This window comes from Rhipicephalus sanguineus, chromosome 8, assembly GCF_013339695.2.
Source record: "Rhipicephalus sanguineus isolate Rsan-2018 chromosome 8, BIME_Rsan_1.4, whole genome shotgun sequence".
NCBI classification, from domain to species: Eukaryota; Metazoa; Arthropoda; class Arachnida; order Ixodida; family Ixodidae; genus Rhipicephalus; species Rhipicephalus sanguineus.
Window position 1 is genome coordinate 15,545,600 of NC_051183.1, and position 17,944 is coordinate 15,563,543.

A 17,944-nucleotide genomic window follows, 5' to 3' on the forward strand; every position below is an offset into this window, starting at 1 on the left:
TCCGTCACTGAAGAAATTAGATCTGTTCGATAAATGCTGTCACAAACAAAATATCTTAATAAAACTTATGCAACTGAACTGTCGCAATTTCCCGAGCAAGCGTCCCCCCTCCCTTTTGCGAGAGATTTGAAACATGCGCCAATGACAGAGCAAGCGCCTCCCACCCACCCACACCGCCATTTTCACAGCTTTATTGATCCGCGACCGAGCAGCCCCCCCCCCCCCCCGTCTTGTCTTGTCGGATATTCTTTCAACGGAAGGGGGTGGGCGGCACTTGCTCGGGATTTTACGGTACACGAATAAAGAAAGGAAGCCTTGTGGCCTGTGTTCATGTCCTCACAATCCAAGCGACATTCCGGGTCATGAACTTTGGTTTCTAGCGCTTGACATGCTAGCTCTTCGACTTGGAGGCCTTGATGATGTACATGCGGAACCTGGATGGTTCCGTCTCGGGGCCGTGAAGCTTTCGGACGATCGCTGTGACGTCATCGCGTAGCTGCTTCCTCTCGTCGTCGGAGACTAACTGGTTGATTGGGACGATGCTCATGTGAAGTCCTGCGAAAACAGCGCGCATAAGTTACCAATGCAAAGTAATTTAGACAACAGAAGATCGAGGCGATGAGAAATCGTCCAACAAAGCATGTCACAGAAGCCAACTGCCCGGCAAGATAACTCGTCTTCAGCTGCGCGGCAAACAATGAGACCCCTCAAAGAATGCCACGTGCAGTAGTGAGCATTGTGTAAGGGAACACCGAGGGAAGGAAGAAAAACGGAAAAGGAGAAGGCAGGGAGGTTAACCAGAAACACTTCTGCTTACCACCTTATAAAGGTCATAGGGGTTAAACGCAGTTGGCAAGCGCAAAAGTGTTTATAACACCAAATGGTCAAGCGACAAGGTATATCTTGCAATTCAATACGTTATAATCATATCAGTACATCACAAGGAATTGTTGATTAAGCACGAATTCAGTGTTCGCTCTGATACTGCTCATGACTGTACCCTATTGAAAGGAATGCCGCAGTGGGCCACTACCTTAGCTGAGAGAGCCGAGCACGAGCTGTTGGCGCTTGGACTGTGCCTCTGGTGTTGGTTTTCGCTGCCCGCCTTCAGCGTCCTTAAGCCTCCTTCTCAAGCGCTACTTGTCGCCAATAAACCCCGTTGCAGAGTGGTGGAGGTGCTGGGTACTCAACCTGGAACTACGAAACAGGAGACTGCCCGCTCCCCCGGAAATGGCCGACGATACCACCCAGCGAGGCGCGGTCCAACTCCCGATGGTCATCGTGCCCACGGCGCTACGCCTGCGCGATCCACCTTTCTTCGACGGCACCGATGAACAAGTCGTCGAAGATTGGCTGTCGACATTTGAAAAGGTGGGCGCTAGCAACAAGTGGGACGATCCGTCGAAGCTTCAATATGTGTCTTTCTACTTGAAAGAAGTCGCAAGCCTCTGGTTTCACAACCACCAGTCGGAATTCGCCACTTGGGGTGCTTTTAAGCAACGTATTGCCGATGTGTTCGGTCGCCCCGAGGTACGAAAGCTCCGTGCTGAACAGCGGGGAGCTTTCTGTCGCTGCCCCACTGAGTTATGCGGCTGTTCCTGCTACTCCACCGCGACCTCTACCTGTGTCGACTCCCCGACCTGTGCGAGCACCAACGACGCCACTTCCTGGTACACAGCAATGCTACAACGGCAACCCCTGGCGCACACTTGACAATCGTCCAATCTGCTATGCATGCGGGTACCCAGGCCATGTCGCGCGCTTCTGCCGTCAGCGCTTCGCAGCGACCCCAACAGCATCGAGATACTCCGACTACTATTTCCAGGCCCCGTACGACGCGCAACGAGAACTGCCCCCTCAACGTGACCTGCTACCAGCCGAACGAGACCGCCAACCTGCTCCCGAGTACCGATCATTCGCTCCTCGTCGCTCACCCTCACCACGGCGCCGTTCTCTGTCACTCCTGCGTCGCCGACCGAGCCCCTTGGAGACGGAAAACTGACTGCCGCACCTCCGGAGGCACGAGCTGCGTCGTCGTCACACTGTACAAGTCCTCGCCTGTCCCCCGCCAATGTTATGGAAGTGTTTGTCGAAGGTTTACGAACTCTCGCGCTTGTTGACACCGGTGCTGCCATATCTGTGATGAGCCGAAAACTTTGCCGCTCTTTACGAAAAGTAACGACGCCGCCTTCCGAGTTTTCGCTGAGTACAGCGAGCGCGCAACAAATTCGACCGGTTGGCGCATGTACGGCGAGAGTCATCATTCAGGATTGTTGAGGTGTTTATTAGACGGCAGTCGGCGACGATGCTCAATGGCGACAGTCAAGCAAGAACACGAGCTCAGAGCGCGAGCGGGAAGAGCCCAAGAGGACGACCCACTAGAAGGCTATAGAGAGCGCAACCCCTTACTCAACTCAAAGGCTTCGCTACAATTTCCCCGGGTACGAAAAGGGAGCCGTCCGGCGACCTAACAGCTCGTCACTATGAGTGGGTCATAGTAGGCCTTGAGGCGCTCCACGTTGACTATGTCGCGCCCTCGACGGCGCATGTCCGAAGATGGTTCGATGGGTTCGATCACGTAGTTGACCGGGGATGTGCGCTCGACGACCCGATAGGGGCCTTCGTATTTCGGCAGTAGTTTTGAAGAGAGGCCAGTTGCAGTGGTAGGGACCGAGAGCCATACGAGTGCTCCAGGGAGGAACGTGGACTCAGAAGTGGTGGTGCCACCGCGAATGCTCTTCTGCCGCTCTTGTTCCTGCGTTGTAAAAGTCTTGGCAAGCTCGCGACACTCTTCCGCAAGCCTGGCTGTGTCAGAAATCGGCGCACACTCAGTTGAATCCGGCTTGTATGGGAGTATCGTGTCGATGGTGTGCGACGGGTGCCTTCCGTACAATAAGAAGAAGGGTGAAAACCCAGTTGTGCTTTGAGGGGCGGTATTATAGGCGTAGATGACGAAGGGCAGAATGACATCCCAATTTGTATGATCGGCGGCGACGTACATTGAGAGCATGTCGCCGAGCGTGCGGTTAAAGCGTTCGGTTAGGCCATTCGTCTGCGGGTGGTAAGCAGTAGTTTTGCGGTGAACAGCATGGCACTCTTTGAGAATGGCTTCGACGACTTCCGACAAGAAGACACGGCCTCGATCGCTGAGAAGCTCCTGGGGTGGACCGTGACGCAGCATGAATCGGTGTAGCAGGAAGGAGGCAACGTCGCGCGCTGTAGCCGCTGGGAGGGCGGCGGTTTCGGCGTATCGCGTTAGATGGTCAACAGCGACGATTGCCCAGCGGTTACCAGCCGATGTCAGAGGAAGTGGTCCGTACAAGTCGATGCCCACGCGCCCGAACGGACGGTTAGGGCAAGGTAATGGTTGTAGACCAGCGGGTGACACGTGCGTTGAAGGTTTTCGGCGTTGGCAATCGAGGCAGGAGCGAACGAACTTCTGCACGTAGCGGTACATCCCTCGCCAGAAGTATCGTTGTCGAATGCGGTGGTAAGTTTTGGATACCCCAGAGTGCGCGCATTGTGGATCAGAGTGGAAGGACTCGCATATTTCAGAACGCAGACTGCGGGGTATCACAAGTAGCCACTGGCGGCCATCGGCGTTGTAATTGCGTCGGTGCAGTAGATCGTCACGCATGGCGAAATGGTGGGCTTGACGACGCAACGCGCGAGTGGTTGGTGTTTCCGACGGATCAGTGAGCAAGTCTATCAGCGAGGCGATCCATTTATCCTTGCGCTGTTCGGTAGCGATGGTGTGAACGTCGATGGAAGAAACAATAATGTTACGTGACGAGCATGGGGTATTGTCGTCAGGCAAGGGCGAGCGCGAGAGGGCGTCGGCGTCAGCATGCTGGCGTCCGTTGCGGTACAGCACGCGGATATCGTAGTCCTGTAGGCGAAGTGCCCAGCGGGCGAGGCGGCCTGAGGGATCCTTCAATGACGACAGCCAGCACAGTGCATGATGGTCGGTGATGACATCAAATGGGCGACCATACAAATAGGGTCGGAACTTCGTAAGGGCCCAGATGATCGCCAGGCATTCCTTTTCGGTGACGGTGTAATTGGTCTCGGCTTTAGTAAGCGTACGACTTGCATATGCCACGACATATTCAGGGAACCCCGGTTTGCGCTGCGCAAGGACAGCGCCAAGGCCAACACCGCTGGCGTCTGTGTGTACCTCTGTAGGGGCCGTAGGGTCGTAGTGGCGTAGTATGGGAGGCGACGTCAACAAACGACGGAGCGTTGCGAAAGCGTCGTCGCACTCCGACGACCACGAATGGAGGGGCCCGTTACTTCCGAGGAGCTTCGTCAGCGGCGATATGATAGTCGCGAAGTTTCGAATGAAGCGCCGAAAGTAGGAACACAGTCCTACGAAACTGCGCAGTTCTTGGACGGACGTCGGTTTCGGGAACTCGGTCACGGCCCGAAGCTTGGCTGGATCGGGGAGAATTCCGTCCTTGGACACGACGTAGCCGAGTATTGTGAGCTGCCGTGCTGCAAATCGGCACTTCTTTAGATTCAGTTGCAGACCAGCGTTGCTCAAACGCGTCAACACATGCCGGAGGCGTTGAAGATGCGTGGAGAAGTCTGGAGCAAACACAACGACGTCGTCGAGGTAGCACAAGCACGTGTGCCATTTCAGGTTGCGCAGAATAGTATCCATCATGCGCTCGAAGGTGGCGGGCGCATTACACAGCCCAAACGGCATGACGTTGAATTCGTACAAGCCGTCGGGCGTGACAAAGGCGGTCTTCGGTCGAGCGTCATCAGCCATAGGTACTTGCCAGTACCCTGAGCGCAAATCGATGGATGAAAAGAATTCTGCTCCTTGTAGGCTGTCAATCGCGTCGTCTATGCGCGGTAGTGGATACACGTCCTTACGAGTGATCTTGTTGAGCCGTCGGTAGTCCACACAGAACCGCACAGAACCGTCCTTCTTCGCAACAAGAACGACAGGAGACGCCCAGGGGCTGTTAGATGGTCGAATAACATTGCGTCGAAGCATGTCGTCGACTTGCTCGTTGATTACGCGGCGTTCTGTGGGAGATACGCGATATGGACGTTGCCGCAGTGGCGGTTGGGCGCCAGTGTCGATGCGATGCGTAACGGTGGACGTGCGGCTGAGAGAAGTTTGAGCGACATCGAAAGAAGCGCGAAATTCTTCCAAGAGACCCAGAAGCTGGGAACGCTGGACCGGCGTAAGGTTGTCAGCAATGGAAGAAGCGAATACATCATCGGGCGATGAACCAGACGTGGTAACAGCACTGAGCGTACTGGAGTTGGGGCAGTGCGTGTCATCTGGTTCGTCCATAACTTGTGCGTCTTCGAGGGGTTCCACGCTGCCGAGACATTCTCCTCGCACCAACGTAACACTGTACGGAGATGGGTTGATAACAAAAATTGACGCGCTCCCCTGAGTGACTTGCACGGTCGCGAAAGGCACCAGCAAGCCTTTCCTCGTGCAAACACGGTCAGATGGCGAGAGGAGTGCAGCGGTGTCGGAGAGACTGGCGCAGTAGACGGATACCGCCGTTGACGAGTTTGCAGGCACTGTGGTGTCGTCTTTGACGAGTACCTTGCTCACAGACGATGGACAGTCAGCCGGCGTCAGATCAGAGAATGGTGAGAGCTCTATTTCGGCTGGTGCGCAATGAATACCGCGAGGTAGAAAACCAAGTTACTGAGTTTGCCTGCCTCGTCCCATTTATTGGGTACGCTCACACGCTCGTACATCGCAAGCCAGTCCTAAACGTCGGTCCCATCCGCGCCGGTGAAGATAGGGGGGTCGCGGATGCGGGGGACACCGGGGCAGGAGGTCGTTGTTGGAGGAGGCGTTTGCTGAGCAGCGTCTTGAGGCATGGTAGTTGGTAGGGTACGGGATCGTAGCTCCAGGGGCATCGAATGGGAGCACAGCACTCTCCACCAATTTGTTGAGGTGTTTATTAGACGGCAGTCGGCGACGATGCTCAATGGCGACAGTCAAGCAAGAACACGAGCTCAGAGCGCGAGCGGGAAGAGCCCAAGAGGACGACCCACTAGAAGGCTATAGAGAGCGCAACCCCTTACTCAACTCAAAGGCTTCGCTACAGGATGTTTTGTATGACAGAGTTCCTCGTGTTGGCCGCGTGTTCCCACGACGTGATCCTCGGATGGGATTTCCTGTCGCGCCACCACGCCGTCATTGACTGCGCTCGCGCTCAGGTGGAACTTTGTGATTTCCGATGCTCCGTCCGCTGACACCGAACGACCTCGCGTTGGCAAGCTCCTTGTTGCCACCGACACCGGCGTTCCTCCTCTTAGTGCCGTCATTGTCCCTGTTTATCGCACCAAATTTTCTGGCTCCACCGTCGTGTTCACGCCATCTGACGTTTTCAGTCACCGGCACGGTACGTCTCTGCCATATGCCCTCCTGCCGCCTCACCAAGATGCGAGGAATTGTCGTTTGCAACCGCAGCTTGTGCGCTCTCACCTTACATATTCACAAGACGCTCGTCCACGTTCACCCTGCAGACGAAAATGCTATAGTGTCCATTCAATCCCACGACACTGGCCAAAACCTTCCCTTGAACGCTGTCACACCTCGTCTTACGCCGGATGACATCTCCTCGGATATATTCAACCGCTCCATCGACAGCCAGCTTCCTCCGGATCAACGGGCACAGCTTATCGCCCTTCTGCATGAATTTCGAGATTCGTTCGACCTTCCGCAGAAGGCGCTGAGTCAAACGAACGCAGTTGCTCACGCTATCTACACTGGAACTCACCCTCCTTTGCGTCAACGCCCCTACCGGGTATCACCGAAGGAACGTAGTATAATTGCGCAGCAAGTCTATGACATGCTTCAGCGCGGTGTCATCACGCCTTCTGCTAGCCCTTGGTCTTCCCCTGTCGTACTAGTTAGAAAAAAGGACGGTTCGATTAGATTTTGTGTGGACTACCGACGACTGAACAAAATTACGCGGAAAGATGTCTACCCTCTTCCCCGCATCGACGATGCTATCGATTGCCTACAAGGTGCCGAATTATTTTCTTCACTTGACTTACGATCGGGTTACTGGCAGGTCCCGATGGCAGAGTGTGACCGACCCAAGACCGCGTTCGTTACACCAGTAAGGTGGATATTTGGGCAAGTTGGTACAACTTCATCTTAACACAGCGCGCACACACGAACACAGAAGAAGGCCGTCGTTACACAGTATAGGCCGTCGTTACACCAGACGGCCTATACGAATTCACGGTAATGCCATTCGGTCTGTGCAATGCGCCTGCGACGTTTGAACGGATGATGGACACCATTTTACGTAGCCTAAAATGGCAAATATGCTTATGCTACCTTGATGATGTTGTCGTCTTTGCACCATATTTTTCTACACACGTTGACCGTTTGCGCACCATTCTTCAGTGCCTTACTAAGGCAAACCTTCAGCTTAATCTGAAGAAGTGCCGCTTCGGGGCTCGCCAGCTCACGATACTTGGCCATGTTGTGTCAAAGGATGGAATTCTTCCGGACCCAGACAAACTTCGTGCAGTAGCCGAGTTTCCGAAGCCGACTTCACTCAAAGAACTTCGGAGTTTCATCGGCTTGTGCTCATATTTTCGTCGTTTCGTCCGTAACTTTGCATCTATAATAGCACCACTTACGCAACAACTGGTTGGCCCCGCTAAACTTTCTAATTGGACCCCAGCATGTGACGAAGCCTTCCATACACTCCACCGCCTGCTTACGTCACCGCCCATTCTGCGCCGTTATGACCCCACTGCTCCGACTGAAGTGCACACGGATGCTAGTGGCGTTGGTCTTGGCGCTGTACTCGCGCAACGTAAGCCCGGCATTCCAGAGTACGTCGTCGCATATGCTAGCCGCGCACTCACAAAAGCGGAGGTTAACTACTCAGTCACCGAGAAAGAGTGCCTTGCAATAGTATGGGCATTAAACAAGTTTCGTCCATACTTGTACGGACAGAGTTTCGACGTCGTAACAGACCATCACGCACTCTGTTGGTTGGCTTCGCTAAAGGATCCTTCAGGCCGCCTTGGACGTTGGGCTCTTCGACTACAAGAATTTGACATTCGTGTCATCTACCGCTCAGGAAGAAAACATTCTGGCGCGGACGCGCTCTCACGATCACCAGTGAGATCCAACGCAGACCCGCACTCAGACGCTGACTTTTCCATCGCTGCCATTTCTGTCACGAACATATCATCTGAGCAGCGAAATGACCCATGGATTGCCTCTCTGCTTAACATCCTTTCCGACACTTCAGCGTCTGCATACCCACGTGCCCTTCGCCGCCAAGCCACACATTTTGAGATACGGGACGCGCTATTATACCACAGAAACTACCAACCGGATGCTCGTAAATGGCTCTTGGTTATACCAAGCCACATGCGATCCAACGTATGTGCGTATTTTCATGCCGACCCGCAACATGCTCACGCTGGCGTGTTGAAAACGTATCACCGGCTCCGCCAGCGTTACTACTGGCGCGGTATGTACACGTTCGTCCAAAAGTACATTCGATCCTGTCCATTATGCCAACAACGGAAGACATTTGCCCATTCGCCCGTATTACTTCAGCCTCTACCGTGTCCTGCACGCCCTTTCGACCGTGTTGGCATTGCCCTGTATGGGCCCCTTCCGTACACTGCGGCTGGCAATCGATGGGTAATTGTCGCCGTCGACCATCTCACTAGGTACGCTGAAACAGCTCCGCTACCTTCTGCTAGTGCTCTTGACGTAGCCAATTTCGTCTTACGTCGCTTCGTCCTGCGTCACGGTGCACCACGCGAACTACTCAGCGAGAGGGCGTGTGTTTTTATCCGAAGTTCTTCAAGAACTCCTTCGCGCTTGCCGCACGGTTCACCGCACCTCTACAGCCTACCACCCGCAGACCAATGGTCTAACTGAGCGCTTCAACCGAACACTGGGAGACATGCTCGCGATGTATGTCAATTCTGACCAATCGAACTGGGACGTCGTTCTGCCATTTGTTACTTATGCATACAATACCGCGACGCAGTCAACCACGGGTTTCTCGCCTTTCTTTCTTTTATATGGCCGTGAACCATGCGCTACCCTTGACACTATTTTGCCGTATCGCCCGGACGCCTCCGAATTCAGCCCTGTTTCTGAAATTGTACAGCACGCTAAAGAGTGTTGTCAATTGGCCCGCTCCTTCACCTCGGACAAACAAGCCCTCGAAAAAGAGTGCCATGACCACGACCAGCACATTGAGACTTTCGCCGTAGGCTCGCTCGTCTGGCTCCGACTGCCCTTTCACTCTCCTGGCCTGTCATCCAAGTTTGCCCCCAAATATCACGGTTTGCCCCCAAATAGCCGTAGGAAAGGAGAAACATCTGGCGTCTTTCGTTAAGCAACTGGCGTCTTTTCGTTTTGCTTTAGAAACATCTGGCGTCCTTTCGTTTTGCTTTTAGAAAACATCTGGCGTCTTTCGTTGGTTTATTTCATCAATCAACGGCGTTTTGAACAAAAATTTTATTGTTTATACACGCACAGGAGAAATCTCACCAGGCACTACCTTGGAGGTAAACAATGGCTGCTAATGGGAATAAGAGACAGAAGAGGTCGGCTTTTAGCTAACACTTACACTTCTACTTCTACTAACGTTTCCTACTGGAACATGCCAATGGCTGCTAATGGGGAATGAGAGACAGAAGAATTCGGCTTTTAGTTAACGCGCACGCTGCGAATTTTTTATTGTTCAACAACGCACAGGAGAAATCTCCCACCGGCACCACCTTGGAGGTCAAGATCTGGTACTAGCGTTAAGACTGGTTACGCACTACGACGGGGACGAACGGGTGCCGCTTTAAGGAGCTTCGCCCCTAAAACATTGAAGACGCTCAAGGGGTGGGTTTCGCGTTGTTTTGAAGCTTTCTTCGGCACATAGATTTGCCCGATGCCGCTCTCTACTTCCTCCTAACTGCACAACCTTGAGGCCGACAGTTGCTGCAGTGATATACCTCTCTTTTTTTTGCATAACGTGCCCGAGCAAGCACTCCTTTGCGAGCCAGTGGGACCTCTGAAGAGGCTGTCCGTTTCGCCACTGTCTTGTGCGTAACGTGCCCGCGCAAGCGCTCTCCTGGGGTCGTATTCTGATATGATCGCTAAAGGCAAAAGTGTCAGCTTGTGTTACGTATAGTCTAACGTGTTGAATAACTGAATCAACTGATATCCCATGACGTTATCATTGCACTGCCGTTGCTGATATCGAACGTCTCACAACACAAGAATGAGCGCACTGTACTAGAGCAGAGTGACCCCAGTGTCGTGTTTTGGAGTGTAAAGGCTTCTACGAAATGGCTAGGCGTGGCTCTGGCTACTTGAGATATAAGAAATGTTGAAACTACTTTCAACGTTTCTTGTGCAATTTTTTAAACCGCAGTATAATATTTAAAGAATGCAACCTTGTGTGAAATGTATTTTTGTTGAGAGTTTAATACGGCGAACTCAGAGAGTTCAGCTGTGGTGTGTTGCCGCACCGACATCGTCTGAGCATCTCAACATGCTGCCGGCGTACAATAAACCAGGCAAAAAACGCATGGTTCATGCTACTGCCACGTTCAAACCACAAAAACGAGCACTCGCAGAACAACGATCACTAGGAACACACCAAGGTAATGCTCGCTAAAAGCTTTAGCCTAAAACGTTCTGCGCACATCAATCAGGGATTCAGTACTAGAAGCTACCGTCTATATGTAAGTGAAACGCTAGACTTTAACACCGACCGATGGGTATAAGGTGCGTTCGTTTATGCCAGGCATGTAAAGAGCGCCGTGACGTCGACGGAAATACTAGGTGGCTCCATCACTTTGCAGATTTTGCTCAATAGTCAATCAGCACGCACCAAAGGCAACAATTTTGTGATTGTCGCCTTTCGCGATCATATTTCAACATAGTCCCTGGGTTGCTACACGACACGAGCAGATGAGAAGGCGTCGGTCGATACTATGGGAAAAAATATTGGCAGATCCCACTCATTCTGAGAGTAGATGTCATGCGAAGCAGTAGGTAATTAGTGGCCAAACCGATTTTTTTTATTGCTTTGAATCAAGCGTTGCGAGTTGGACCTACTTCATGTGCATTTTGAGTAGTTATGCGTATATCGTGGGCATATGCGTTTATACAGGAGGTTTAAGGGCTGGACAAGGGATGGTGAAATAACGACAGACCAGGGCGCTGAACTAACAAGCAGTGGTTTATTGCTGAGATATACAATATATACGGAAGCTTTCGCGAAGAAGACCAACAAAAACACAGTATCTGCGCAGAGATTGATCTGTATGACGTAAGGGGGAGGCCGCTTTTTTGTGGGGGCCGGCGCGATCACTTTTGATTTCGCCCTTAACGTTCCATGACGAATACCTCGCATCACGTGCAACTTTGGTGATTTTATAAAAAATGAGAATACCATAAATTGGCACGCACCACGACTTTCTAACATAAACAACTGCCGTCAAGTTAATAATTAAAATGTAAATGACGAGTTTTTATCAATTTTTCTTTACTGTCATTCCAGTCGTGACAAAATGTTTCCGCCTCGACGTAGAGTATGTGTGCGAAAACGATTGGAGCGTGACTTTCATAGAATTTTTATAAAATATCTGTATTTTCTAAAAAAACCACCCTGCAGATCATGCCAATCAGTTCTGCACAAATTCGCAAAGTCTGAGGAGATTTGTGAAAAGGAGAATCCTTCATCCGACTTGCAGCACAGAGGCGGTAAAAACACGTATATTTGTTCATCAAAGAAGTGATCACCGCAGGTAAAGAAAGGTTGGTCCCGTCTGGGGTTCGAACTTTGGGCCATCGCATTTATGGAGCGGTCACTCTAAATAGGGGGCTAGCTAGTAGCACTACGAGGTCGAATCAATGGACAATTCGAAAATAAATGCTTAATTCTATAAATTAGTTCCGCGGACTTCCTCTGCAGAAAGTTTCACAATTCATTTTCCTCGCGTCTTCAGATGTTGGGATCCTAAACTTGGACGCATCAGCTAGCCAAAATATCAATCGCACAAATAACCAATTACATCCATCCTTACCGCCATAACTTGGAATATCACTCACCGATTATGTCCTCCTCACGCCAGCCGTCGAAGGTTGCCATTCTCGGAATTGCGAAGATGCTAGGCAGAAGTCCGGCGTCCTTCAGCAGAGAGCACATGTAATCGATCTGCTCTTGTTTGTCCATGTCCTGAGAGGGAGCGATGTACGCCAGCAGTCTCTGCGCATGTGCCACACGCACATGATATAGTCAAATCTTTCCTTTCATATACGCGTACCTGCCGGAACCACAAAATAGAATTGTCAAAGCAGAAGCCCGCGAATTCTCACAATTTTCAATGCGAAGCATTTCTCAGCGAACCCCACGCACCTTGAGCGTTTCTATCTACGTATCTATCTATCTATCTAGCCGCCTACGTCTGGGTGGTGCTCCCGTGATCGCCTCCTTCGCTTTGTGTAGACCATAATTTGCATGGGAGAGCAAGAGGGCTTGACAAATATGACTGTCTGCTCATGACATGAACAACGTGAACATCCTTTCGCGTACGTCGCGAAACACTTTCCCCCAGACATGTGAGGCACATACCCGTATAACACGGGCCACGGTAAGCGGCTATGCGCCATGGCTGATTGACAGTTTATATCTTCCCAGGAACGGCGAGAAGAAACGTTGGTAAATTAAATGCGAGAGCGTCCAGAATAACCGACATCGGCAGCGTTGACCCGACAAAGAATAACAATTAGGATCCCAGCAAGAATCGAACCGAAGCTTTCTGCATGGCAGTCAGGTATTCTACCACAGAGCCAGGCCAAGTCTAGAAACTGCTTTGGAAAAACACCCTATGCAGGCGTAATGTCGGTGCAACGCCAGTTGTGGTTGTGGTGCTGGCTATCTAATTTTATAACAAAGCAATATGCACTACGTATGTATTCCTACGATACAGGCGTTGTTTCAGGTTAACGTACGTATATATATATATATATATATATATATATATATATATATATATATATGTGTGTGTGTGTGTGTGTGTGTGTGTGTGTGTGTGTGTGTGTGTGTGTGTGTGTGTGTGTGTGTGTGTGTGTGTGCGTGTGTGTGGTTCCAGTGTTGCCTCCGCTTTTATAGCAGTCTAATAAACATTAAATTTGTATTCCTATGATTCAGCAAGCTATATTCAAGCATTGCTTGACCCTCGTAGGAATATGCTAACAAAAGTTACCTATGATATTCGCATCATCGCACCGTAAAGTGCACTTCGTTTCGATAATACTGACATATGTGCTCGAACGTGACTGCTGACGTTACGTCAGACCATAAGTTACCCTTTAAACGCCTGTTTTGTCGACGTGCCTGGTAAGCCCACGATGCGCACACTACTGCACTTACAAAAACGCGTCGATCCACCACGTAACGCTCGGCTCAAAGCCAAAAATGCAGCATAGAACTACTCGCCGAATGCTTCGCATGAAGCCGATGCCCACAAGGCCTGAGATTTTCCGAATTTTTTTATTTCTCAGTTAGTCTCAACTTCGCGGTTTTTTTTTTGTTACGTGTAAGAAATAAGCATCCAATTTACTCGACACGATAAAAAGGCTTGCACAACACTGAAACAAATAAATTTAATGGAATTTCTTGGGTTAATTCGCATAAAATATTGCTACCAGACGGGACCAGAAGTTTCTCGGGGACGCAGGCTCACGGCTTTTCCAGAACGTCAGAAACCACCTATATAATGTTATAATGGTCATTCGAAGGCCTTATACATAATGGCATGCTTTACAACGTCAAGACATCACGAAACTGCTTTCAGTGAAATTATTGCATCGTGTTCTCGTCTGATAGTGTGCGTTTTAGTCAGTTATGTATTCTGCTGATCACATGCAATCTCAAAATTTCTGTTGTCTCTGTTTTATAAACTTTCAATTATTTCAACGTTAACTATTGCGTTCTGTGTTAAGATAGTGCTTGCATTTGCCTTCTCTTCATTGCCACGAATTGCTGATCCGAAGGTCGCGGGATCGAATCCTGGCCGCGGAGGCCATATTTAGATGGAGGTGAAATGCCAGTGGCCTGTCTACTCAGATTTAGGTGCGCGTTAAAGAACCCCAGGTGGCCTAAATTGTCCCTCATTATCGTGTCCCTCATTACCCTGTCCCTCATTATCATATCATGGCTTTGGGACGTAAAACCCCAACAAGAACAGTCAACTTCATCGCCACACATATAAAAGATATGGCTTCTTTTTTTCTATTACCTACCCTAATCTACACGTACAAGTGAATAGATTACGAACATGCTGCCAGTTTCCATTTACCACGCCTCTTCTTCAATGGCGCCGAATCTTCCCCGTGAACTGCCTTGAAATTATCACTAAATATATGAAAAGAAACTAACAGCTCACCTCCAAATACTTTTCCCAGTGGTCCATCTTGGCCAGCAATTGCCAGCCCGCGGTGGCCGGATTGGACGCTGGAAACAGCAGCAGGCACTCTCCTCCGGGCGTCAAGAGGCTTGCGATGTTCTTCAGCGCGACGTCCTGGTTCTTGACCCAATGCAGACAGTAGAAGGAGTAGATCCTGTGGAACTGGCCGTTGCGACGTAGAAAGTCTGTGATGTCGGCGGAGATGTCGAGCTGCTGGTAGTCGATCTTCACATGGGCCGAGTGCTGCTTCGCGTACTCGATCATGTCTCGAGACCAATCTGTGGCCACGATGCGTCGACAGGGCAAACACCGGGGCAGCAGGCAATCCCGCGTGAAGTCGCCGGTACCGCAGCCGACGTCGAGGAACTGCATCTTCCCGTGGCAGCCCTGCAGGAAGGTCGGCTGGCAAAAGTCGAGCACGAAATTGCTGTCCTTTCTTTGAAGCCTGTTGTTGTGGGCGTACTGTCTGGCCCGGAAGCGGGGAGGCTTCATGGAACTGACTTCCATGGTTCTGCCTTTCAATTCCGCTAGGAGTTCCATTAACGGCACCTTCGTAGATTTGGAACGTTTCGCTGCAAATGATAACAAATTCACCGACATGGCGCACAGATTATGTATCATCGGGCCATCAGCTGGTGCTGTGCGGTTTCTTGGCGGGATGTTACTGCTGAAAAATTAAGCGCTGTTGCTGCTAGCTTAAGCGGGACATATTTGACTGACGGACGGATTCAGCGTATCGTATTGCCATCTGTTGTTAACACTGCTGCAACGTCTGGAACTGTGAAACTTAAAGATAAGCAGTATCAACGAGGCCCATTTCAACCTGTGCTTGCCTTTGCATTTTTGTTGGCTAAAGGCCGCAAGAAAGGGCTGTGGTACAACATGCGCAGTTTTTACCGTGTACCCGCGATGCAGAAGCCTCTTCAAAGCTTTCCTGCAAGACAGTAGGGACCTAAACGAGTATTTTATGTTTGTTTCGCTGCTATTTCGTAAGTAGCTGCAGCGCTCTTTCTCAACAATATAATTTCCACTATTCCTAACTGTATTTATGCCTTGCTCTAGCTCGCAATATAGTAGGATGGTACTTCACTTATAGCTTACCCTGGTGGCTCTAAACATTACATTTACTTCACCACTGTTTCCAAAGTTATATTTTTCAGGAGGTAAACGGTGGTGTTTGCATGTAAACTGACCGGACTTACCCGACATCCTTGCACATTGCGACAACCTGCTTAGAAGCGCAGAGCTTGTGCCCTTGAAGTGTGCTGCGATGGGGAACATCCTTCCAATAACTGGCTGAAACAACAAAGCGGAAAAAACAGTGAGTGCTCAGATTTTCTACACTGTACAGTTGAAACAAGTGAGTGCGCATTCGGCTATTTGACAAGTACAGAAATTAGCGGCAAATAAGTCACAATTGGTGCTTCTTCTATGCTGCCATCGACAACAATGCGACGCCTGAGAAAAATGCTTACCGACGCGTCAAGTGCGTTAGCTTTGTTTAAAGACAGCCAAAGAGAAAATACTTACCGGCTTCCAAAACCGTAGAAAGGTTTTTGATCGCGATGCAATTCGCATTGTCCTGCCACTAGGGGAGAGCCAACGCGCGTGGTTGAGGACCATTGCGATTAGCGTCAGCTAGCACAAAAAAAGCTCATTCGGACTGGTTGCCACATCTTCAGTGCCGCAACAACCGAATTTCTAAGATCGCGAACACAGCGGAAAAAAAAAAGAAAGAAGCACCACGCAGGACGCTGACGGGTAAGGCATGCTAGTCAGTGTCTGTTGCATTTTTTTCGAGCCGTATGGCATGTGCTATTTTCCTTTGACCAGTGCCTACGCTGTTCGAAATTCGGCTGTTTGACAAGCACGAAAAATAGCGGCAAATAAGACACAGTTGGTGCTTCTATGCTACCATCGACAACAATACGACGCCTGAGCAAAATGCTTACCGACGCGTCAAGTGCGACAGCTTTGTTTAGAAAGAGCCAAAGAGAAAATACTTACAGACTTCCAAAACCGCAGAAAGCTTTTGGATCGCGATGCAATTCCCAGTGTCCTGCCACTAGGGGAGAGCCAGTACTTTTAACGTGTGGGGTCGAGACTATTCCGTCAGAAAGGGCAACGTCACTGCACTGTTTTCCGATATAGCTTCCGACACGGTGGTTCTAATCTGCCACGCGTGGAAGTGTTATCGCAGAAATGTACAAACATAAAGCAACCAGTTCCTACGAACCGGTAGTTGACCTCAGGAAGTTGTGCCACTCCCCGGTGGTGCACGTCAGTTAGCGGAACAGTACGTAAGCACGCCTGCGTCAATGCCGGAAGCTTTGGCGGGAAGGACGTCACGTGGGGGTGTATACTGCACCACTTTAAACCGCCCTTAGATGTACAATGTCGCAACAAAGCAAAATTTGCGATGGTTGACAGTCAATGGTGCGAATGAAATGAACTGCAGGTTTCTGGTACGTACGTAAAACACGTGCGTTTATCTCAACAAGTCAGTAATCAAGACGTTCCAAAGAGGTGTTACATTATCTGTTTTATTTGTCATGGGACATATAAAAAGATCAAGTCCGGACAGCTGCTTCAAAACACTGCTGGCGACACCGAGCGCTTGCGCTCTTCCGATTGCGTTCCTACGCTTCCCTAAGTGTGTCGCATGACAAGTACGCACGGCAGTAAAATCGTAACACCAGGCTATCCCACCAATGTGGATGACATTCGCCCGATCGTTTCTTTTTTTTTCTTGAGGCTTGCTCTGCGATGTGGCTGCTTATAGACCATCCGTTTGCACAAATTACTTCAGTGTCGCAGTGGAGTTAGTCAGTGTTTGTACCTCTGCATGACTGCATAGTCCGACCTGGCTCTTACATGTGTGAACGACAGCTACTCTAGAAAGAATACTAACACGAGTGCTGCAGAATACTCTTTTCACCCAGCTCCACACCACATCAGCTTAACAAAGATTACCTTTATTGGTGCCCCTTTTAAATGTGATGGTGATATACAGTCAACTAGCCTGCCTAATGAAGTTATACTCTATGATTTCACTGCGTGTTTTGTAGTCTAGCATTGCCTGTCTCATTACTATCTTTTATGATGTACTGTTGTAACGACACGGGTTTTATCAATATCTTCCTTCTGCTCTTTTATTAAAAATAATCAAACCGCCTCTTGTTTATCGCGACTGCTGATTAGTTAATATTTTAACCCTCTTTGAAATGCAGTGTCACTGAAAAATCTATGCGTCTGGGTGAGTATCCTGGCATTCCATTACATTGAGCTGAATACTTTCTGGGTTCTTATTGCAGCAGACACACTCTTTCTCGATTCAGAATAATTGCTGCAGCATGTTTCTGTCCTCGTGTGGTCTTGATGTGCTCCTCAATATTACAAGAAAACAGATGGCTGCTCTGCATTTTGACAGGACGGATCACTGCGTTTAAATGAGTCGTGACGGCGATTCTCGACAGGCATATGACGTGTTGTT

General features: G+C 50.1%; 1 protein-coding gene across 1 annotated transcript; it reads right to left on the bottom strand.

Annotated features, from left to right (window-relative positions):
• Nucleotides 1-299: 299 nt before the first annotated feature.
• Nucleotides 300-16,517, bottom strand: LOC119401435 (juvenile hormone acid O-methyltransferase). The gene is made up of 5 exons (XM_037668251.2): nt 16,459-16,517; nt 15,654-15,747; nt 14,431-15,023; nt 12,092-12,248; nt 300-555 (listed from the first exon to the last, which is right to left on the bottom strand). The coding sequence occupies exons 2-5, from the start codon at nt 15,730-15,732 to the stop codon at nt 392-394; spliced, it is 993 nt and encodes a 330-aa protein (XP_037524179.2). The 5' UTR covers nt 15,733-15,747; nt 16,459-16,517; the 3' UTR covers nt 300-391.
• Nucleotides 16,518-17,944: the final 1,427 nt, after the last annotated feature.

Bases quoted from the DNA above. Each gene is read 5' to 3' on its own strand.
- LOC119401435 (XM_037668251.2), bottom strand. From the start codon at position 15,732: ATGTTCCCCATCGCAGCACACTTCAAGGGCACAAGCTCTGCGCTTCTA. The intron at 15,024-15,653 runs GTAAGTCCGGTC...TATCATTTGCAG, and splicing joins GCAATGTGCAAGGATGTCGG to CGAAACGTTCCAAATCTACG. The intron at 556-12,091 runs GTGAGTGATATT...CTGTTTTCGCAG, and splicing joins GCGTGAGGAGGACATAATCG to GACTTCACATGAGCATCGTC.